Below are 24,086 nucleotides of genomic sequence, written 5' to 3'. Positions count from 1 at the left end.
CACTATGTAGCCCATGTTAGCCTTGAACTATAGAGATCTGCCTGCCTCTGTCTCCTGAGTGCTGGGATTGAAGGCCTGTGCTACCAGACCTGGCTTGAGTGTTTTTGGCAGGGACCCAGAACAGGACAAGTCTAAGTGTCCCAAGGAGTTCCATGTGCCACCAGGACCCCATTGCTGGGTGTCTTAGTTAGGGTTTCTATTGCTGCTACAAAACACCATGACCAAAAAGCAAGCTGGAAAGGAAAGGTTTTATTTGGCTTACATGTTGCTCATGATCACTGAAATAAGTCAGGACAGGAACTCAAAACAGGGCAGGATTCTGGAGGAAGGAGCTGATATAGAGGCCATGGAGGAGAGCTGTCTGCTTGCCTGCTTCCCCTGACTTGCTCAACCTGCTTTCTTACAGAACCCAGGACCACCAGCCCAGGGATGGCACCCCTTACAATGGGCTAGGCCCTCCCACGTTGATCACTAATTGAGAAAATGCCTTATAACTGGATCTCGTGGAGTCATTTTCTCAACTGAGGCTCCTTCCTCTCTGATGACTCTAGCTTGTGTCAAGTTGACACCTAAAACCAGCCAGTTCAGGGAGGGAGGAAAGAGTGTTACAGAGAAGGGAAGGACCTGCAGCCATGTTGGATGAACAGTCTCAAGGAATGGATGGGTAGTGTGGATACGCTCAAGGCTTGCTTACCAACGGAGACATTTTGGACTTGCTTTAAGAAAGAGCAGCAAGTTTTTGTTTAAATTTGGAGGCAAGGTCTCACCATGTAGGCCAGACTGGCCTCATTCTCACTCTTTAGCTTAGGGAGGCCTCAAACGCACGGTGATCCTCTACATAGGCCTCCCAAGTGCTGGGAGTTAGTAGGTGCACACCACGGTACCCAGCTTGGCAGTCTTACTTTTGCTTGTGTCTTTGTAGTGCCAGGACTGGAGAACATGCAGCACTCTACCTCTGAGCTGCACCCCGCTGCCCCAAACCACGGGGGTGTAGCTTTTGATATTGGGCTACTGGCTGGAAACTGACCAAGGTTTAAATTAATGAATGCCACTAAAAAATGGAGAATAGTGCCTTGAGCTTTTTTATTTTTAATTTTAACTTTTTTTTTCTTAAACCTGCATGTATGCCTTCATGCCAGAAAAGGGCACCAGATCTCATTACTGATGGTTGTGAGCCACCATGTGGTTGCTGGGAATTGAACTCAGGACCTTTGGAAGAGCAGTCAGTGCTCTTAACCTCTGAGCCATCTCTCCAGCCCTGCCTTGAGCTCTTTATCCCTCCCTTAAACGTAAGTTCTACTCTTCTCTCTCTTCCTTTCGTATTCCCTCGCCCTTTGCTCTGATTCCCAGCCTCTGGCATTCTACCCAGTTACTTAGTTTTCCTACTGAAGAATAGGACACTTTCCAGGGCTGATGCCATGACACAGTGGGGAAGAGCACTGACTGCTCTCCCTAAGGACCTGGGTTCAATTTCCAGCATCTGTAACTGCAGTCGTAGGGATCTAATGCCTTCTTCTGGGCTCCTTCCTGCACCAGGCACACATGTGGTGCACAGACGTACATCCCACCAAAACACCCTTATGCATAAAAGTAAATAAAATTTAAAAGTGAAGTCCAGTTTCAGTATGAAAAGAAAGCAGCCTGGAATTTTAATCCTTCCCCACACGGCAGGTTCCCACGGTGTTAGCATTCTGAGCCCATTTGTGTAACAATCACTTGAGGGTCTGTTTTATTCTGTCCAAGTCCTGAAGAAAGACTTTATTTCCATTTCCCAGATTTTTAAAAGATTTGTTCCCTGTAGGACATAGGTTCTAAGGAAAAGACGGAAGCTTGGGCTATCGCTTTCCAGCCCTTTCCTGTACTTGTGGGTGTGCATTTTTAGAAAATGGAGACCATATAGAATTTGTCATTCAACCTCTCTCACTTCCAGGTCAGCATTCGAATACATTTTAAGAACTACTTTGCCAGCTACAACTAAACTAGAAGTGACTAGAAAAACAATCAACGCAAATTTATCTTCACATTTATTAACAGACAAGAAGCAGTACATCCATGATGGGAAGGCCCGTCAGTCACTGCTCAGCCACGTGATCACAGTACACAGCAGTGGGGAATCGCAGTGACTGCGGGTGCCTAGGATATGATGAGAGAGGGACCGTTAACTCTGTAATCTTCCTTCCAAACACCCAGAACTCCAGTCTAGTCCCGGGACAAGCACCAGGTACACCCCAGCTGAGGAACACCTACAAAAGACCCAACAAGTTCTCAGAAGTAGCAAGGTCATCAAAACCGTGCAAGTGCCACAGGCCAAAAGGAGTCTAAGGAGACGCAGTGACCACACATGGTGTCCTGGGTGGGAGCGACAGCCGCAAAAGAGCCAGTGTTTATCCAATAGCAGACAGCCTCACCTGAAGAGAGCACAGTGACACCCCACTGCTGCTAAAGGAACCACCAGGGTCCGGGTTGTGGACAAGAGGCAAATCTGAGTTATAAATGCAGCCCGGCCTTGCTGGCCATCTGACTTTTGGGCCAGTTGCTTAAGCTGCTCTTATCTGTAGAGCTGGGGTTAATATTACCCAGCTGTTAGGGAAGAAGAGACAAGGCGGACAGATAAGGCTGCACCTGGGGCAGGGGTCAGGGAGAAACAGGGGTCATGGAGATCAAAGAGTACCCAGTGACTGGATTTTCACGGACCTCATGGCCTGTTTTCTCATGGAGTGCAGAAGGGATCCGTTACTTTAAATTTTTAATTCTACTCCTCCTGGCGGTTCCTTTCATAGTAGATACAGTCATTAGGCCCAAGAAGTCATTAAAGTGTTTAATAAGGTCATTAAATTGACTAACAGCGGCTTTGGAAGCCGTTTCCATAGGAAATCCATGTGATTCCAGGTATGGGACATAGGGCTGTCCTTTGTGGCTGACAGCTTGCCAGCATCCGCGTGAGGGATGGTGGGCAGGTCGTGAGGGATGCCTCTAATTAAGAGATTATAGGTGAACCTCGGCTGTCTGGGCATGCTGTTCATAGCTGGAAGTGTGTTGAAACTTCACTAATTCCTACTAATTGCAGGGTGGGGGAGGGGAGGCCCATCTGAATTACGGAATATTTTAAAATAAATGCGCTTTTATGACGTTCTAGTACATATTTTAACTCCAACCAGGCTAACAAATTGCTGCCTGGCACGAGTCTTCGGGGATGAAGTTACTAAGGGCATCAGGATGATTTTCAATTATTTCTATGTAAATAGGCGTTTCTGAAGTTCTTCAGGTTGCTCGGAGACAGTTTACCCTCGTAGATCTTCGGCATTGCGCCAGTCACCTTCCGCTGTTAATTGGCAACACCCTTGGAGGATAGGATTGGTAAATTAAGATAAACCTGAGGCCATCTATGAAATTCCTTACCGAATGATAAGTGGTGTCCAAGAGGCCAGGTGGAAGAGGTTTTTATTTCAGCTGAAGTTGAATTTAGTGTTCCCCCCACCCCCCAGGCGATTCTCTCATCCCTGCAGGCACTTACGGATTGGCTGACTGTCAGTGGGTACGCTGGAGGGGCCAGACATTGATGTCTTGAGAGCCAGGCCAGGTTGCTTAAGGTTGGCTCCAGGAGAGGAGGCCCGTTTGTTAGCACAGGACAGCTCTGAGAGCCAGGGAGCACGTGGTGCTTCAAGGACAGTCCAATAAATCACACCAGGAGGTGCCGAAGAATGCAGACTCAGGTGTGTTTAAAAAAAATGATTGGATTAGGGAGCAGAAAGAGAGAAAGGAAAAGTTGGGGTGGGAAGCAGAAGAAAGAAGAAAACGGCCTGATGTTAGTGATGTAGGCAGGAAGACCAGCTTCTTCAAGGATACGAATGACGGCACACACACACAGGGCAGCCCTGGAGCTCCCTGCCTGACCTTAGGTCGCTGTGATGGAGTCTGCTCTCCTCAGCAATGATCACCACTTCTGTAGCAGCTGGAAGACTGAGCCTTGTATGTTTCTTTAGCTTTCTGTGCTAGGAGGCTCTGTCTTTGTCGGGGGGTGCGTTGTACTGGGAAGGGTATAGGTACACAAAAGAAAGTTCCTTGGGAGGTTTGTCATACAGAGTGGACCAGTGTGTGCTAGAGCAGTCAGCCAGAGAAGTCTGGGGTTGGAAACTGAGACTGGCTGGGGCTATGGTGGTATTGAGTTGAGGGACAGAATGGTGTGGGGAGCATGGGACTTCCGGTGGGTCGAGGCTGGAGACTTGGTACAGTGCAAAGATGTCTGGACTGGAATGAAGTGCTAGGAATTGCCAGCCCGTGTGTATGTGTGTGTGTGTGTGTGTGTGTGTGTGTGTGTGTGTGGCCACCCTAGACCAGAAATAAGTCTGTAAGGGAACAGCAGCCTGGTATGGCTCGCAGGGGCACAGGAACAGCAGCCTGGTATGGCTCGCAGGGGCACAGGAACAGCAGCCTGGTATGGCTCGCAGGGGCGTGGGAACAGCAGCCTGGTATGGCTCGCAGGGGCGCAGCAACAGCGGAGAGCAGAGAGAGAATGTGAGCTTACTCCCCACAAAAGGACAGTGCTGCTTAGCGCCCCAGTTGTTCTAGCTTGGGTTTCATTGCTGTGATAAAACAAACTAACAAACGAACATACCCAAACCTTAAAACCACTGACCAAAACCAGCTTAAGGAGAAAAGGTCTTATTTCGTCTCCAACTCCCAGATCCTTGTCCATCACTGCAGGAAGTTGAAGCAGGAGCTAAAGCTAAAGCCATGGAGGAACTGACTTCTCGCTACCTTGTTTTGTTCCCCTGTCCTCCTTCAGTTGCCTTTTCTCTTTTCTTTCTTTTTTTGAGACAGGGTTTCTCTGTGTCACAGCTCTGACTGTCCTGGAACTCGCTTTGCAGACCAGGCTGGCCTCAAACTCAAGAGAATCGCCTGTGTCTGCCTCCCAAGTCCTGGGATTAAAGATGTGTACAACCACACGTCTGCCTGGTTCAGCTACCTTTTCTAATCGGCCTAGGTCCCCCTGCCCAGGAGTGGCATCTCCCATAGTGGACTGAACCCTTCTATGTTAGTCAACCAATAATATGTCCCCAGACATGCCTACAGGCCAGTCATATGCGGGCAGTTCCATTATTAAAGTTCCTTCTCCCCGTTGGACTTAGTTAGTTCATGTCAAGTTGATAAAAACTAGCCAGCGAACACATCAGCCAGGCTAAAGACTGTCAGTGCTGGAAGAATAATATAGATAGATGTTTAGTGCTACGGTGCATTCTGGGTGTACATTTAAGATGCGTTTCTGATGGCCGGGGTGCTGGGGTGGTAGTGGTGCACGACTTTAGGACTTTAGTCCGAGCACTCAAAGAGACAGTCAGGCGGATCTCTGCGAGTTCAAGGCCAGTCTGGTCTACAGAGCAAGTTCCAGAACAACCAGGGCTATACAAAGAAACCCTGTCTCAAAACAAACAAACAAACAAACAAAAAACAAACAAAACAGCAACAAGAACAAATGCATTTCTGTGTCCTGGCATGGCTTTAGAATATTCTCCTGCTCGTCTCTAGGCAAAAATTAGGTTCCATCCTGCTGGGAGGAGAGTCCTTCCCATAGCTTGTCCCTGAGCTGTGTCTCCCAGTGCATACATTGTGAAGAGCCTGTTTGACAAATGCAGTTCAACCTTAAGGCCACGTTTTGCTAAAGAATTACACTATCAGGGTGTTTGTTACTAAGTTCCTAAATCAACAATTTTTACTAAAAAAATAAAATGTGGGTTGCGGGGAGCCTGAGTCAGGATTTAGAGTTCAAGCTGTCTGGGTTACATAGTGAGATCCTGATTTGGAGGGAAGAAGGGGCCCTTGATGATAATGATGGTGATGATGAGAGACAAATTTCACACTGTAGCCCTGGTTGGCTGGGTACTTACTGTGTAGACCAGGCTAGCTTTGCATTTAAGATGGTCCTGCTGCCTCTTCTCCCTGAGTGCTGGGATCATGGGTATGTATCACTAGACCGAGTTAGATTTCCTTGTCCCCCCTCCCTTTTCCAAAGTTGATTATTTTTTGGTGCAATATTTCCTGTTTATAGTTTCCCCTGCCTCACTCACAAGGCCTGCGGTAGATTTTCTTACTTCATAATGTCAGTGTGTGGAAGGCTCCATGATCTGCGCTCATCAGCCTTCTTTCTCCCTGTGTGCGATTTGCTTTATATTTGTTTGGCGTTAATGGAGCACTCCCGATGTTTTCAGTAGTGTTTTGTTATTTGATCTACCTAACAGCTAGACAGACATTCTTCCCATTTCCAGAGGCGGAAGGCGAGGCTTGGTGACTTCATAATTTTAGGAGCTGGGTGATCCAGAATTTACTTGTATTTTTTTGACGAGAACTTCTGTTCAACGTTGGTATGGCAGCAACGGGGCAAAAGCGGAGAAGCGGGGTGAGAAAAACATTCATGTATTGACTTTAGAACCACTTATATGGTCGCCATAGAGGATGAGTGATATGGTGTGTGGCTGGGCATATGTGGCATTGCCGTGACAGTGGCACTCACCGTCCAGACATACCTTGCTTTTATCCCAGATCACACATATGTGTTATGTTGACTCATGTGTCTGCCCTTCCTTCCCATTCTTTGACTGTGGGTTTGTTTTTGAGGCAGAGTCTCACCTTGTAGACTGGCTGCTTTGGAACTCAGTGTATGACCCGTGGGCTCTGGACTCACGGCAATCGTGCCTCTGCCTCCTGAGTGCTGGGATTATAGGTCTGAGCCCCCATGCCCAGCTTTCACCTGGTTTTCGCTGTGTGAAGACATGCCATTTCAGTAGCAGACCAGTGTTTTCCATCTGCTGTTAATGCGTGACGTTGAGTGGTTGGAAATGTTGGCTTCTGTTTGACTCATCTGGGCATGGCTTCCACGGGACGTGGTGACTCGGAGCCATCCCTCAAGTCCTCCATTGGGCACAGTGCCAAGGGCAATGCTACTTTTGAGGGCCAATGAAATTGTTTTAATTTCTTTTAAAATTAGAAGAGTCAAAAAAAGGCTCTGAAGTATTAGTATAGTCATTAGTATACCAGCATAGTTAAATATGATTATGTATATTGGCAACATATGCTTATATACAATGTATGTATATAATATATGCATGTACACACTGTATGCATGTAACATATGTGTAATGTGTGTATGTACACAATATATGAATGTAAGGTATAATGTATTTAATGCATGTGTGTATGTATGTATGTATGTAAGAAAGGCCCATGAAAACCAGAATGGAGCCTTGAGTATGTGCAGGGTTGGAAGCCTTGGATGATCTGCAGACTGTGGTCTTGTCTTCCCAACCTACTTATGTGATGAGATTGGATGTGTTCAGGGTGGTATGATTGAGAACCTTAACCTATCTGCCTTCCCTCCTTCCCTCCCTTCCTCCCCTTTCTTCCTGTGGCCAAGCAAACAGATTTCTTAAGGAAAAGTAGGAGTTAAAAGTGCATAAAGTTATTATTACTATTTTTTCCCTTTTTGGTTTTTCAAGACAGGATCTCTCTGTGTAGTCCTGGCTGTCTTAGAACTCACTCTGTAGACCAGGATGAACTCAGAGATCCACCTGTCTCTGCCTCCCAAATTCTGGGATTAAATGCATGCACCATTTAACAAGTGGTGCTGGCATAACTGGATAGCAACATGTAGAAAAATGAAAATAGACCTATCTATCTATCACCATGCACAAAACTCAAGTCCAAATGGGTCAAAGACCTCAACATAAAGCCAGCCACACTGAACCTTATAGAAGAGAAAGTGGGAAATAAACTTGAACGCATTGGCACAGGGAAGCACTTCCTAAATAGAACCCCAGCAGCACAGACACTGATAGAAACAATAAATGGGACCTCCTGAAACTGAAAAGCTTCTGTAAAGCAAAGGACACGGTCAACAAGACAAAATGACAGCCTACAGAATGGGAAAAGATCTTCACTAACCCCACATCAGACAGAGGTCTGATCTCCAAAATATACAAAGAACTCAAGAAATTGGACACCAAAGATCACATAATTCAATAAAAAAAAAATGAAGTACAGACCTAAACAGAGAACTCTCAACAGAGGAATCTAAAATGGCTGAAAGACACTTAAGGAAATGTTCAACATCCTTAGTCATCAGAGAAATGCAAATCAAAACAACTCTGAGATTCCATCTTACACCTGTAAGAATGGTCAAGGTCAAAAACACTGATGACAATTTATGCTGGAGAGGTTGTGGGGAAAAGGGAACACTCCTGCATTGTTGGTGGGAATGCAAGCTGGTACAACCCCTTTGGACGTCAGCGTGGCGATTTCTCAGAAAATTAGGAAATAACCTTCCTCAAGACCTCATAATGCCACTTTTGGGTATATATACAAAGGATGCTCAATCGTGCCACAAGGACATGTGCTCAACTATGTTCATAGCAGCTTTGTTTGTCATAGCCAGAACCTGGAAACAACCTAAATGCTCCTTGATTGAAGAATGGATAAGAAAAATGTGGTACATTTACACAATGGAGTACTACACAGCAGAAAAAAAAAATGACAGCTTAAATTTTGCAGGAAAATGGATGGAACTAGAAAACCTTATTTTGAGTGAGATAACCCAGACACAGAAAGAAAATTATCACATGTACTCACTCATAGGTGGCTTTTAAACATGAAGCAAAGATAATGTGCCTACAAACCACAATTACAGAGAACTTAGACAACAATGAGGACACTAAGAGAGACTTACATAAATCTAATCTACATGGGAAGTAGAAAGTAGAAAAAGACAAGATCTACTGAGTAAATTGGAAGCATGGGGACCTTGGAGGAGGGTTGAAGGGGGGAGGGGAGAAGCAGGGAGGGGAGCAGAGAAAAATGCAGAGCTCAATAAATATCATGGAAAAAAATAAAATAAATGACAGGGAAAAAAAAATAAAGGCATGCACCACCAGCGCCTGGTCGTGCATACCATTTTCGCCAGAGGACCTGCGTTCAGTTTCCAAGCAGCTCGAAACTACCTGTAGCTCCATCTTAGGGGAACTGATGCCTTCTGGCCTCCGAGGGCACTGCACAGTCCTTCACATTCCCACTCCCAACACATAATTAAAAATAAAATAAATCTAAAAAAAAACTCCTGCATATATGTGGAAAGTACCAAAGGAAAATTAAACACACAAAACACAGAATAAAAAAAAATAAGCAAATATCATGGCCAGAATGTATAGCGCTTTGTTATATTGTTAGCTAATTTTTATTCTGTCTCTGAATGATTTTTAAAATGCCTGATAGAGGCGGGAGAATCGTGAGTTCAAGGCCAGCCTGGATCATGTGACTAGACTGAGTGAGGACTACCAAAGGAGGCTAGGCATGGTGGCTCAGACCGAAATTTCAGCTCTAGAGAGGTTGAAGCAGGAAGATTTCTATGGGTTCAAGGCTAGCTTGGGTTACATAGTTCCAGGCCCAGCCTGGGTTGAAGCATGAGACTGTGTCCTAAGCCAAACCAAACATTAAAAGAGTGAGGTGGGGGGCGGATAAGTACAGCGGGAACATTTAAAGATAAGCCTGTTTGGGACGTGCCTTCATAGTCCCTAGGTGAGGACACCCGATGAGACAGGGTGTCAAATGCAGGGTCAGAGGCCGTGCTGCCTTCTAAGACAAGTTTTGCTGGGCACAATGTTACTACTTTAATGCTTTTGAAAAATATCTTATATATTAAGGAAAACCTCTTGTTTATTGTCTGTACAACAGCATGGAGGTCTGTCCAAACCCTGGCCTGCCTTCTTTTGTTTATTGTTTAAAAAAGTTAAAAATCTTTATGTTCTTTTTTTCCCCTGTATAACACTCTGGCTTTCTTAGAACTAGCTCTTGCAGACCAGCCTGGTCTCGAACTCACAGAGATATGCCTGCTTCTGCCTCCCAAGTGCTGGGATTAAAGGCATGTGCCACCACGCCTAGCTCATGGCAACTCTTACAACCGAAAACATTCAACTGAATGTCTGCACCACATGTATGTAGTACCCAGGAAGGCCAGAAGAGGACTGCAGAGCCCCAGGAACTGGAGTTCCCATATGGATTCTGGAGATTGAACCCCAGTCCTCTGGAAGAGGAACAAGTGCTCTTGACTGCAGAGCTGTCTCTCCAGCTCCTTCTTCCACTGTTACTATCTTAAAAACAGTGTGTGTATGTGTGTGTGTGTATTGCTAATTTATTTTGTTGTTTTGGACCCAGATTATAGATATTTGAGATGACATAAATACTGCATTGAAAAGCTGAGACAAACAAAAGCTTAGTTTTCACAACCGAGTATAACCGAGTATTAAGAATCGGTTTTGGCCAGGTGGTGGTGTTGGATGCCTTTAATCCCAGCACTTGGGAGGCAGAGGCAGGCGGATCTCTGTGAGTTTGAGGCCAGCCTGGTCTACAAGAGCTAGTTCCAGGACAGGCTTCAAAACTACAATGAAACCCTGTCTCAAAAAAAGAATCGGTTTTGGACTCTGTCTTGGTCATCTTCAGATACCAGCAACACTGGAAGCTCCCAGTCAGTTTCGCATTACTTAAAATTTCTGTGTGCGGATGTAGTGTTCTGTGGACTCTGGTGACACCTGATTCATGGTCTCTACTTCTTGTTTTCTGAGGGCCAGCGAGTGCCCTGGCTGCCACTTCCAGTTCTGTCCTCCCAGCTCCTCACAGCCTTTGCCAAATCCTTACCTTGTTCTTCGTTCACTATGCCCTCACAGGAGTTTGTCAGCGTCTGGGTCCGGGACCCCAGGATTCAGAAGGAGGACTTTTGGCACTCCTATATCGACTATGAGATATGCATTCACGTGAGTACACAGTCAGTAGGAAATGGGATTTTAGGTGGTGAATGTTTTATGTGATATAATGATGCTAAGAACTAAAACAAAAAGATTTAATTCAGCCGGGCAGTGGTGGTGCATGACTTTAATCCCAGCACTCGGGAGGCAGAGACAGGCAGATCTCTGTGAGTTCGAGGCCAGCCTGGTCTACAAGAGCTAGTTCTAGGATAGGCTCCAAAGCTACAGAGAAACCCTGTCTGGAAAATCTGAAATAAATAAATAAATAAATTTAATTCAAAGAACTGAATTGAGATGATTCCAGCTAAGCTTGTATTACAAATGAAGCAGTAAGATATTTCTTAATGTTGAAGAATTGCTTATTGGAAGCTCAAATTTTACTTGTTTTTTTTTCTTTAAAAAAAAACTTAAGATTTTAATGTTACCTTTACTTATGGAGATGTGAATACCTAAAAAATTAATGGTTAAAGAGTATAACTCATCACAATGACATCTCATTGTGATATTATATTTCAAGATAATATATTAAATAAATCTTAAGTTTTGAGGGGACATAGAATTTGGGGGGAAAGAGATATATATTAACCATTTTAGATTAATACAAGGTATTGGTTTTCATAATAACATTTTTTTCATATGTGCCTTTATATTTTGTTCAATTTTATATAGAGAGTCAGAAATTTTGGGAATGAATATGTACAATTAGTTTGCCTTAGTCTAGATTTGAAGTCATTAGCACAGAGAGTAAGTAGCTAGAAGTGACATTCCCCTGAGTGGAAATAATCCTGAGCCATCAGTTCCTGAAATGCCTGTCTGGTGTGGAGCCTGCTCTGCTCCTCTCAAACAAGGTCAGCACACCTGTCCTCCATGGGGCCACATGGGAGGACGTCCTGAGCCAGCCGTCCTGCAGCTGCTGCTGCGCCGTAAATGAAGAACAGCCTAGAAAGAACGCAAGTGAACCCCGGAGACTGTGTCCCTTGGAACTGCTGGAAAGACAGGAGGTGGTCAGACTGGCCCCCGACACCGCCCTTGAAGAGGCTCACTTTCTTGTCTGACCCTGGTTCAGGTCTGCCGTCTCTCCATGTGCATGTGAAGAAACATGCAGCCATCATTCAGTGTCGTTGGGAATGATGGAATCACACTAGAAGTCTCAACGCCACTCAAAGCATTTTCTTTCAAGAGTCCCCAGTTTAGTAAGCTAGGTGAAGCTGAGTGGTCTCTTTCCCGCCCCTTTCTCTCTTCTCAGTTATTTTTTAAGCCATTGCTGTATAAGTTGTTTGCTTTTGCTGTTTTTTGTTTTGTTTTGTTTTTTGTTTTTTTGGTTGTTTGTTTTGTTTTTTTTTTTTTGAGGCAGGGTTTCTCTGTAGCTTTGCAGACTGTCCTGGAACTAGCGCTTGTAGACCAGGCTGGCCTCGAACTCACAGAGCTCCGCCTGCCTCTGCCTCCCGAGTGCTGGGATTAAAGGCGTGCGCCACCACCACCACCACCACCACCGCTAGTTTGTTTGTTTGTTTGTTTGTTTTTAAAACAGGGTTTTCCTGTGTAGCCCAGGCTGTCCTGAAACTTGCCTGAAACCACTGCCAGGCGCTGTATAAATTGTTATTTTGCTTTTGTTTTTACTCAAAACAAGGATCCATTCTCTATGAAAATATAAGAGCTGGCGTTTGGGCTGGCGAGTAGGCTCAGCAGTTCCGAGCACGCACTGCTTTTGGGTGTTCAGGTCCTGGCAGCTCAGTGCAGCTCACAGCAGCTGTAGCTCCGGTTTTAGGGGATCAAACTTCTTTTCTGACATCCCCAAGCTCCTGCATGCACGTGATGCACAGACTTACCCTCAGGACACACACAGACACAGACACGAAATTAAATGCATGAGATTTTAAAAGGGAATAGGCATTTGACTCAGATGTGGCATTCCCTGCCTGTGATTCTAATTCTAGCACATTTGAGGCAGAGGTGCAGGATCAGCTCAAGGGGATCCTTGGCTATATAGTGAATACAAAGCTAGCCTTGTCCACTTGAGAACCTGTCTCAGTCCCTCACCACCTCTCCAGCCCCCGCCAAAAAAAAAATAAGCATTTTAAACAAAATGAAACTATTTAGTTGCTTTTGAAGATGTTTGTGAGCCTGATCACATACTTCAGGGCATCATGAAATTTGATTATTTTCAGGAGATAATGAAGTATAGATTATTCTGTACTGATATATTGCATGATATGAAGTCTCAGAAAACTACACTATTTTGGTGGCGTTCTGGTATGTCCTGAAGCGTTCACCAGGTGGCAATTAGTAAATCTTCTTGTTTTGGTGGAGGGCAGGGACAAGCATGTGGATTTAGAGGGACCGAGTCAGTTAGTGACCTCAGTGTAGACTTGCGCTTGTGATACGATTCCAAGCAGATGGGCGAGTGAGGCTTTGGGCTAGCCTCGGCTAACTCTGCGGGCATCCTCTGGGAACCCGTTCACTCAGATGAAGCTCCAGGTGACTCTGGAATGTCCACATTTACGTGGGGTTGTAAAGCAAGAGATGGCAGCTGCCTGCCCTGTGGAAGAAAGGCTCACAGATGGACCCTGTTCTGCTCTTGGTATCATGTGAATTTTTGTTCCTGGCACCCGTGGTGACTGTGAGCCATGCTGGCGATGTCAGAAGTTCCTGCTGTGGCCTGGAACTCTCCGAGGAGAGCACTGAGAGCATGTCTGCTTGGACCTCGTTAGGGCCCTAGTTCTGGTGTCACAAAGCCTTGGTCCCAAGGAGCGCGTTAGAGTCAGGCTGTGTTTTGAAGTTGTCCTGCAGAATGTCATGATGCTGTAGGCATCTCCTGTAGGTTTCATTTCTGTAGCAGCAGAAGTGGCTGGATGTAGTGTTCTGTGGCCTTTGCAGGTGAGTTCCTCTCCCCCTCCACACTCCCCCACACCCCTGACCCCAGACAGGGCTTCTCTGTAAAACATCTCTGGCTAAGCTGTGAACTCATTCTATAGATAAGGCTGGTCTTGAACTCACTGAGATCCACCTGCCTCTGGCTCCCAAGTGCTGGGATTAAAGGCCACCATTGCCCAGCTGTAGGTGAGTTCTTAACCTCCAATACATACAGTCATTTAGATTTCCAAGAACACAACTAGGCTTCATTGGTAGAATAGTTTTTGAAATGATACAGATCTTAGTAGTGAAAAGTTAGTTTCTCATTTAGCAATATAATGATTAGGAACTTAATTTAAAATAAATGTATAAGGCCAGGCCTGGTGGTACATGCCTTTAATCCTAGTACTTGGGAGGCAGAGGCAGGTAGATTTTTTTTTTTTAGTAGGTCAGCCTGTTCTACATAGGGAGTTTCAGGACAACCAGGGCTGTACAAGAAACCCTGTCTTGCCGGGTGGCGGTGGCACACGTCTTTAATCCCAGTACTTGGGAGGCAGAGGTAGGCAGATCTCTGTGAGTTTGAGGCCAGCCTGTCTACAAGAGCTAGTTCCAGGACAGACTCCAAAGCTACAGAGAAACCAGGTCCCGAAAAACAAAACAAACAAACAAACAAAAACAAAAAACAAAACCAACCAACCAAAAAAACCCAAAAAAACAAAATCAAAAAAACCCAAAAAAACCCTGTCTTGAAAAACAAACAAAGAAACCCCCCCAAAAAGCAAAAACACAAAACACATACACTATACACGGAGGTTTTATTGTATTTGTTTGTTTTGTTTTTTAGGGGTGGTGGTTGAGATTTTGTACAGGATCTTACTTGGTAGCCCAGACTGCTTGGAATTTGCTTTGCAGCCAAGCTGGCCCCAGCCAGGTGATAATCCTCCCGCAGCCTCTTGAGTCCCTGGGTTCCAAGTGTGAGTCAGCACTCTCAGCTGAGATGACCTTGTGTTTTGAAGACACAGATGTTTGTCAGCTTTGCATTTTACCCCAAGGAGACTATTTACTCCTCGTGCTTACCCAAAAGAGTGACCTCATGGTTTAGCTTAGGCTGAGGACTCTGGACCTGTTTTCCGAGTCTTGTCTCAGGGCTGCTCCAGGGAAGCAGACAGCTAGTCACTGAAAGTGTTAACTGTACTTCCCAGGTGCTTTTTGTCCATCTTCATATCCACCCTGATTTCCTACTCAGGAAACTCGAGCTGATGTCATTTTCCTGGAGTAGAACCCAGGCTGACATTTATGTCCGTCTGTCATGGAACTGTTGCTGAACTGGGGTTCTGCTGCTTTCCTGACTCATCATCCACCTCTCTCATTGTCTAGGAGGATGGGAAAATGTTGTCTGGTTGAGCTATGGCTTCAGGATCCCCAGTGACCGGTGGCATTCCTGTTGAGATGTAGAAGGCTGCAATGCCTTTTGAAGAGCTGTGGGAGGTCAATTCTTTTCTATACAGGCTTTGGGGCGCTGTTAAAAATGCAAGGAATGTCCCTGCACATGTTGCATTTTAGGGTGTGTGTGTGTGTGTGTGTGTGTGTGTGTGTGTGTGTGTGTATGTTTGTCAAGATAGTATCTCACTTTGTAGCCCAGGGTGGATTTGAACTCCTGGCCCTCCTGCCTCAGCCCCCTGAGTCTGAGATGACAGTGTGGGCTACGAAGCCCACCAGAATTTATTTCCTAATCTTTGGAAACAATGTTTGTAGTTAGGAGAGCACTGATTTCCTTCAGGATTCTGGTCAGGGTGTGGCCATGCCACCCAAAGGTAACACTGCTCACTTATGTCACTGTGGCTTCTTCAGGCCTGAGACTGGTGAGTTACGTGCAAGACTGCACGGTGCCCACATACATGGAACTAATGTGGCATGGTTTGCATCCTCTTTAGAGTGAGCATCGCATTGTGAGTTACATATGAAATGAGAAAGTGCTTTTTCCTGTAGGTGAGCCTCACGTTTTTCTGTTTCTGCACAGACGAATAGCATGTGTTTTACAATGAAAACATCTTGTGTACGAAGAAGGTACAGAGAATTCGTGTGGCTGCGGCAGAGACTCCAAAGCAATGCATTGCTGGTGTAAGTGACTTACGGGTTAAAGTATGGAGATCTGTCTGTGATAGTCTAGAACTGAACATTGAGAGCGTTAAAATGCGCGAGGTAAGGACAGGTCACAGATTCGTTTCCTCCGGTTACTTCTGTGCCTACTGCGTCTGAAATTAAAATCCATCATGTGACTTTACCAGCTTTTATGGATATTAATCACCAACGGCCCCAGAATTGCTTTGAGACAGATTTTCCTTTACGTTAATATTGTACAACAATAGTTATGTGATAACCGTGTGATAATTCTTACCGTGCACGATGTGCCTTCAGTTTGAGGGATTTCTGCAGCCGAGTCATCTTGATTTGCTGATTTTTTTTTTTTCTCATCAGAGAATTACCAGAACTTCCATCTAAAAACCTATTTTTCAATATGAACAATCGCCAGCACGTTGACCAGCGTCGTCAGGGCTTGGAAGATTTCCTCAGAAAGTAAGTGAGAGTCTGTAACCAGGCTGGGGTGCAGGCAGTGAGAATGTGGGTTCTCTGCTCTGAAATGCCGCTGGCCTGTGGGCCTCGTATGTTCATATCCTGTATTAGAGTGCCACCTTGTGGACCACCTTGAACGGTGCAGACGTGAATGGAGCCTTCGAGAAACAATGGGCAGGCGAATCAGAATAAACACATGGTCTCTTAAGAGTAGATACAGTGGCAGCTTACACTTCTAATGGAAGCACCCATGAGGTTGAGGCAGGAGGATTTCTGTGAATTTGAGGCCAACCCAGGCTTGCAGTGAGTTTCGGGCTAGTCCATGTCAAAGAAATACTCTCCTACCCTTAAACAACAATAACAATAACAAACCCAAAGGAAGCGGCAACAGAAATAAAGCAGCTTCAAGTTCCGCAGGAGGCTGGCTGACAAAAGTAACGTTTCCCAGGAAATAAGTGTGCCTTATTACTTAAAACAAGCACTTCCTTAAAGCCGGCCATATTTGCAGCGGTTAGCCCCGACAAGCCAGACTTGTCTGTTCCAGAGCCCTGAAGGCCCTTCCCTGACCGAATGGCCTTACTCTTCTTTGCAGAGGATGGTTTGTCCATGCATGTGTCATCCGAGTAGTCTCAGTGCGTTGATCCTGGATTTCTGGGATGAGCTGCTGAGTCCTTCCTGCTAGGATCTACCTTGTCTCATTCGCTCTCTAGAATGCCAGTACGGGAGACTTGTCCCTCAGTGGCTGGACCAGAGACTCTGAAGCTAGGCTACTTAGGTTCAAATCTTGGATCTGCCACTTTACTAGCAGGGAGTTAGGCAAGCCCTTTACTTTCTCTGTGCCTCTATTGTCCTACCTATACAATGGGGGCAATGGTAGTCCTTCCCCCATAAGGGCTGAGACAGCTGAGTAGGCGAAGGACTGTGGGGCACTGACACTGCCTGGCAACCCAATGTCCACGTGCTGACCTTTGACCTTTACTATTATTTTAGCACACTCACGGCTGAAATAGCTGTGAGCTTGAGCTTGTGTTTTGTTTTTTTTTTTTCATATTCTAGATAAGGAAGTAGGCAGAGTCAGGTGAGTACCAGTTGGAGGTAGGGGCCTTGAGTGTCCCTTCTTTTCTAGTGGTTTTGGGGTCTGAAATTATCTCCTTTTGAGTTCAATAAGTAGGACTCGGAGCTAGTCTGAAGCAATACACTGCTTTCCCCATATGACTCACTTATAAAGGGCCTGGGTATTAAGTATGCACATAAATATTAATACTTAGTTCAATTAGATTGACACATGCCCTTCCTTCCAAGAGGCCACGGGGACACACGGAAAGCTGGAAGCCTATGAACTGAGTGAGGGCAGGGGAAAAGACAGACACCAGAGCAATCCCTATGAGAAGAGTTCAGTCTTCTGAAAACATTACCGCAGTGTCCTTTGTGGGGTCATACTGTGGCAGAACAAAGGGCTGGGCAGGACTTTTCCAGTTACTTGTTAATTGTCACCTCTAAGGTGCCCAGGTGGCCAATGGCGTCTCCCTTAAGATGCATGTAGCTGGCGTTTACAGAGCAGCCTCGTTCCGGATGCTCCCCCAGGGAAGCCTGCAGCCTGGGCAGGAGTAGGCAAACAGCCGCTGCTAGCACTGGGGAGCTGTTGGGCTTTTGCAAGTTCAGGGACAGCAAGCATCTTTGTGTTGATGTCACTAGGTAAGTGCAGGGCACTGATCCTGACGCTGGTCCTTTGAAACAGGGTCTCATGTAGCTGGCCTCCAGTGCACTGTGTACTTGACTCTGGCCTTGAACTCCTGACTGCCTGCTCAGATTGCTGGGATCACAGGCGTGTGCCACTGTGCCCAGCTTCTGGGTTTTGCTCCATGCACTGTTTTAAAGCACTGTACTTTCACAGTTGGTCTCCCCACATCTGCCCCCGTGGGATTGTGACAGGGTAGAGGTGTTTTGTACTGTGTTTCATTTGGCTGTTCACTGACTTTGACACACGTCACAGTGGCGAGTATCCTGCTTCAAGAGCTCAAGAAACGTGGGTATAAGTCTCCCATCTGTCCTGGCTCTTGATATTTTCCAGGCTGTGGAACCCGGGTTGATTCTTTTGAGTCCCTGGGTTGCTTTGGTCGTGGAGTGCATTGCTGTTGATGCTGGTGGCTGTGTTGTCAGAGACCGCTTGGAAAGGACTCTGAACGACACATGCTGACCCTCCGTCCGCCAGCTGTTTGCCTGGCTGCAAGCACAGACAGAGTGCATACACGTTGTTTGTCCTGAGACGCTCCACTCCCATTGGGAGCTCTGAATTAATTCAAATTTGATCTGGGATCTGGAGGCATGGGTCAGTAGTTAAGAGCATGTGCTGATTTTCCAGAGGACCCAGGTTCAGTTCCCAGCACCGACGTGACAGCTCACAACCCTTTGAGACTCTAGTTCCATGGGATTCAAAGCACACTTCTGGACTCCTTAGGCACCAGGTGTGCACATGTGCACCTGTACGGTACACAGATACACAGATAGACCAAATACTCAAACATGTAAAGTGAAAATAAGTAAGTCTTAAATTTAAAGCAACAGATCTGAATAGCCACTGGAGGATCAAATCACAGAGCAGACAGCTTTCCTGGGATACTCTTTATTCCGTGGGAACATTTGTTTCTAATGAGTTAGTTTCACATTGAAAATGAAATGGGAGGGGGCTAGAGAGGCAGCTCAGTGGTTGAGAGCACTTGCTCTATTCCAGAGGACCCAGCATTTGTTTCCTAGCAACCACATGGTGGTTCACAACCATCCGTGACTGTAGTTCTAGGGCCTCTGTTATAGTCTTCTGATTTCCATGAGTACCAAGCACACACATGGTGCCCATACATACATGTAGGCAAAGCACACACAAAATGGAATGATTTTAATTTAAAAAAATGAAAGTGGCTAAAGGTGCTTGCAGCCAAGCCAGACAGCCTGAGTTTGATCCCCAGAACCCCGGGGGTGAAGGAGAGAACAGACGCAGCAAGTTGCCCTTGCAGGCTGTGTCCTGAACTACGTGCTGTGTGCTATGGCATGCACGCACCCCCCACCCCTGACAAGCACACGTTAATGACGGCCGGAGCCCTCCTTTCTGAGTCACATTTGTTTACAGAGCTCCTGCTGGGTCCAGTTCGGGCCCGAGTAGCAGCCATCCATGGCTTCACCCCTGGTGCCCCTCCTCCAGTCAGCCCTACACCACCTAGGGCAGCTGGGTGAGATGGGCACTTCAGGATGGTGCCTAATGGCACCTCGGTGTCCTCTGAGGCATCACTGGTCCCCATCCATCCATAGCCAACCCCTCGTTTGGTGGAAGGCCTCTAGAATCAATAGCATTAAAATGTGACATGTGCTGGTTACCGACTCTAAGCATAGATTTAAACATTTTGATATTTATATACATTTTGAAGTTGTTAAGATGGCCATGAAAGCAAAAATATTTCTGCATATGTACAGTGTATAATGTAAAACAACATTTTCACCTCTAAGTTATTTGTGTAATAATATGTACTCAGTATGAACAACATACATATTCTGTCTGACACTGAGCTCGTTTCTCTGGTGGCCGGAGAAGATCACGTGTTGGTCTTGTACATGCTGGATGCTGCAGGTGCTTTGTTTCAGAACTTACTAGCCTTGCACGGTTGGGATTGTCGCAGCTGTGCAAATTTGGTCCAGTGTGGGCATGAGTAGGAGTCATCCATCCATGCCACCCTCGGAACCCAGGCGTCCTGTGCTCTCGGAACTGCTGTGTTTATGATCGGCAGAGCAGCCACTGCAAGCTGAGCTGGTCAGTGTGACTGTGAGATTTTCAGACATTCATTTTCCCTTGTGTCTGTCATTTTCCTCCTGTATCCTCCTAATTCTTATTTGTAAGCGCTTACCATCGTAACGGAGACAGAGTTATAGAGGTACGAGGTCTGCGGGAGGCCCCGCCTGAGCCAACCCCTCCTTGCAGAAGGCGTCCCAGCAACAGCACACACAACCACAGTTTAGACTTTCTGTTGTGTTTTTTATATCATTTTAATTCATTTTTAAATTAATTAAATGATCTTGAGCTGATTATGTAAGGGAGGGTGGCTGTGGTGAGAAAGTTGTTTGTTTTGTTTTGTTTTTTAAAAACAAAAGACACATACACATAGGCATGCACACAGATACACAGAGAGAGACAAACGCATACACAGGTATACACAGTTTTTTTTTTTTATAAATCTCTATGTTCAATAGAGGGCACCACAGCATAGATTATGAATATCTTTCAATGAATATTTGTAGGTTTAAATTATTTCTCTCATGGTAACAAGTAAAGAGGCCGAGTTGGCTTTGCCTTTCCCCCAACACCTAACCTTCTGTATACTTTCCAGATGTGTGTAGAGAACATCCAACTGAGTTCAGAATATCCAGGGCATCTGTAGATTACATGGTTTTGTGTACCGTAATTGTTCTTCAGCTGAACCACTGTATAATATGTTTAGTAAAATCACATTAAGGAAATCCAGACTTTACTGTGTCTGATGAAGGGGAAAGCAGGCCTTGCTTTGTCTGGCATTGTTGGGAGGAGAGCGGGGGGGGGGGGGGGGGAGAAGTAACTTTGACTTGGATTGTAAATATGCTTTCAGAAATCCCTATGACATTCTATAGGCTGTTTTGTTAAAACTCCCACTATAAAGGCTTGAAAATAATATACATTTATTTTATTTTATTTTTTTTTGGGGGGGGGTGTCTCAATATGTAGGTAGGTCTGATTGTCCTAGAACTCAAGCTGTAGACCAGGCTGGCCTCGAACCCACAGAACTCTGCCTGCCTCTGCCCACTACTGCCCCCTAGTGCTGGAATTAAAAGTGTGCGCCACCACAACCACGTACACATTAATTTTTATGGAAGTTTCTCACTCACAGAGATTCACCTGTCTCTAACTCCCGAGTGATGGGATTACAGGTGTGCGCCACCATTGCCCAGCTAAAGGTTGCATCTTTTAAATTAAAAAAAAAATTAAAATTTATTATTATTTGAGATGGTCTCACAATGTTGTTCTGGCTAGCTTGGAACTCTTAATTCTCCTGCTTCAGCCTCCTAAGAGCTGGGTTTATAGGCGAGTACCACCACTTCAGACTCCTAAGATTTGCATTCTAAATTTTACAATGTAAGTTATCTGACCACAAAATGAAAACAAAATATATTAAAGTAGTTTTTTGTTTGTTTCAAATTTATACCTGTACAGTCCTGGTGGTCTAAATTTAGCTATCAAGACCGAAAAACTAAAAAATAAAACTAAACATAGTAGGCATACTGGTTTTGAACTCTCTCAGGGCCCTGTGGGTGTGAATATCCAGGGTGGTGTCTGTCTCCTGTCCCCCACTTTTACCCCTCTTTCTATTGAACGGGGTGACCTGTTCTCTCGCTTTTTACCCTTTGTCCTCCAGGTGGCAGTGTTCAGCAGAAAACAGGGAACCAAGGAGACTAATGCGCAGTCAAATTGGAAATTGAATTATAGCAGAAGGAAAGGGACAGTAGCCTTGAGGTCTCCATCAGCCTGCACTCTGGTCACTTTTGTTTGCGGTGCCCATGTGTTAGGTACCCAGCAAGTTAATAACAGCACGTGAGCAGTTCAAGGCTCAGTAGAATTGCTTTAGACATGAAATAAAGCTAAAATGAATTTGTGTCCAATATCGTTGCCATTAGTGCACATTACTCCTGTGCTGTAATGCCTCAAACCATCTGAAATCAATTTTAGAGATCACCCATTATTTTATAGAGAAAATAAAACACATTTCCAACAGAAACAAAGCCGTGTATACAATCCTATGAACAGCCTCTTGTCCTGTGGCGGGTGGGAAGCTTCCAGCAGGCGGCCACAGGAAACACGCGGCTCAGACCTCACAGCGAGTCCAAGTTCGTCTTGGGGGCTTGTTGCCATGAAGCTCTTTCCTAATTTGAATTATTTAGACATGGATGGGAAGCGTTTGTAAACAAGGAAGATAGATCTTAGTGCAGTCCAAGGTTCTTACTGCTTGGCAGATGAACCTTATCGTGCCGTGTGCCGTCCGGCCATCTTCCGGGAGGACCAGGCCCGAGGACACGGAGAGCTGAGCACTTAGAGTCTTTGCTGGAGATTTTCTCTTTGCAAAGCATAATTGTCTTGCTTTTGCTTTCAGTCAAGAGTCTCCCTCCCCTCGAATTACATCTGTAAGTCTGTTGAGGCAAAGGGGAGGAGTGGACTTTGTGTCTGTAGACATTTGCCTTCTTCAAGAAATAATTGTGTTATCTGGAAGAAAAGGATGTGGTATTGTGATGCCCTCGGTATTTAACAAAATTGCTATTAATGGCCAGAAAGGAATTGTTTTTTCTGATCGTTTGTTTAAACATACAAGATACGAAGCAAGGTTCATTTGGTCTGAAGTGTATGGTCTGGTTTTCATAGTCTGTGAATGAGAGAAATCCCATGTTGGGCAAAATGATGTGTGGGTTGTGGTATCTCCCCTTTTCCTATATCCTGGCCCTAGTTTCTCCTGTAATGTCACCACTGAACAATTAATAGAAACTCAATTATCATATGTCAGAGATATTAGCTCTAAAGATGAAAAGTCAGTTTTTGTTTTAGTGTGACGGGGGGGGGGCACTGCCTTGGTTTCTTATTCTGTGGCACCCCAGAAAAGCATATGCTTGGTTGAGGACATGCGTGTGACCACGCTAGATTCCTGCTGCCTGGCTGGTTTCTAACCCTCTGTCTGGTTCTGATGCTGTAGTTGAAACTTCTTTGTCATCAGCGCCAGTCTGTCCTGCTGAACCACCAGTGTGAACTCCTTGGAAAAAAGGTTTGGGATCGAAATTACTTGGTTGCTTGTTTTGACAGGAGATGCATTGCTCCCGAAGATCCTGCAGAAGTTTCTAGTTAACTTTAGGTTGTTAGAAGAGTCACCTGAAAGCAGCCCTTGTGAACACGTCCTAGGGTAAAGCATTCACTGCTGAAGTTTTAGTGTGGAATGTGCCGAGGAGTCAGCATATTGGCCTGTCCGTATAATTTTAACGGCAGTTGAAAGTTTTGATGTTTCATGACAGCTGATCCAGTAAAGACTGCGGCACCGACATGCTGCTGGCCATACATTTTTAAAAGTAGAATGAAATTCTCTAACTGTATCAGCAAAATATTTCCATAATTAATCCACATGGTCTTAACAGATGGTTAAATTGGAGAAATGTCCTTGCGGTTATTCTTTTAACAGATGTCCTCAGCCATCAGCTTCACATTCTTACTCACCTAAGATTCCAAATAATCGAGAAAAAGTTAGCATATGTTTTCATCCCGTTGGTGGGCAGAGGCCAGAGTCGGGGCAAAGTTCTCAGCGTGGAGAGATCAGTAGCACCGTTGTAAGGGTTTCCTGTCTTCTACCCGATCTCTGCCCATGCCTGCTCATCAATTATTTTCTTTCCTCTTTTTTTTTTTTTTAAATTACAGAGTCCTGCAGAACGCACTTTTGCTTTCCGATAGCAGCCTCCACCTTTTCCTGCAGAGCCATCTGAACTCCGAGGACATTGAAGCGTGTGTTTCTGGGCAGACCAAGTACTCGGTGGAAGAAGCAATTCACAAGTTCGCCTTGATGAATAGACGGTTCCCTGAAGAAGATGAAGAGGGAAAAAAAGACAATGATGTAGATTATGATTCAGAAAGGTATTCCTTTGCACTTGGGTCTAGCAGACATATTTATTTAACGCATAGTGTCCACGTGCATGCACAGAGATAGATACACGTTTTGCTTTTTGTTGATGTAATACTAAGATAATGAAAAAATTAATTGACTGAGATTTTATTGAGCTGTGACAGCTCATCATACTGGTCTTCACACACACCTCCACACTGAATTAATG

General features: G+C 45.3%; 1 protein-coding gene across 4 annotated transcripts in view; it reads left to right on the top strand.

Annotated features, from left to right (window-relative positions):
* Window positions 1-24,086, top strand: part of Snx10 (sorting nexin 10) — a 64,421-nt gene that overhangs the window by 38,304 nt on the left and 2,031 nt on the right. For all 4 annotated transcript variants that reach the window (XM_048440349.3, XM_048440345.3, XM_048440348.3 and 1 more), the window contains exons 3-6: window positions 10,707-10,793; window positions 15,658-15,758; window positions 16,116-16,214; window positions 23,677-23,889. In XM_048440349.3, coding sequence (XP_048296306.1) covers window positions 10,707-10,793; window positions 15,658-15,758; window positions 16,116-16,214; window positions 23,677-23,889 — 500 coding nt within the window. The remainder of the gene's footprint in view (window positions 1-10,706; window positions 10,794-15,657; window positions 15,759-16,115; window positions 16,215-23,676; window positions 23,890-24,086) is intronic.

This window comes from Myodes glareolus, chromosome 6 (genome assembly GCF_982192425.1).
Source record: "Myodes glareolus chromosome 6, mMyoGla1.1, whole genome shotgun sequence".
Taxonomy (NCBI): Eukaryota; Metazoa; Chordata; class Mammalia; order Rodentia; family Cricetidae; genus Myodes; species Myodes glareolus.
The sequence above is the reverse complement of the archived record's forward strand: the minus strand, read 5'-3'. Positions and strand labels throughout refer to the sequence as shown.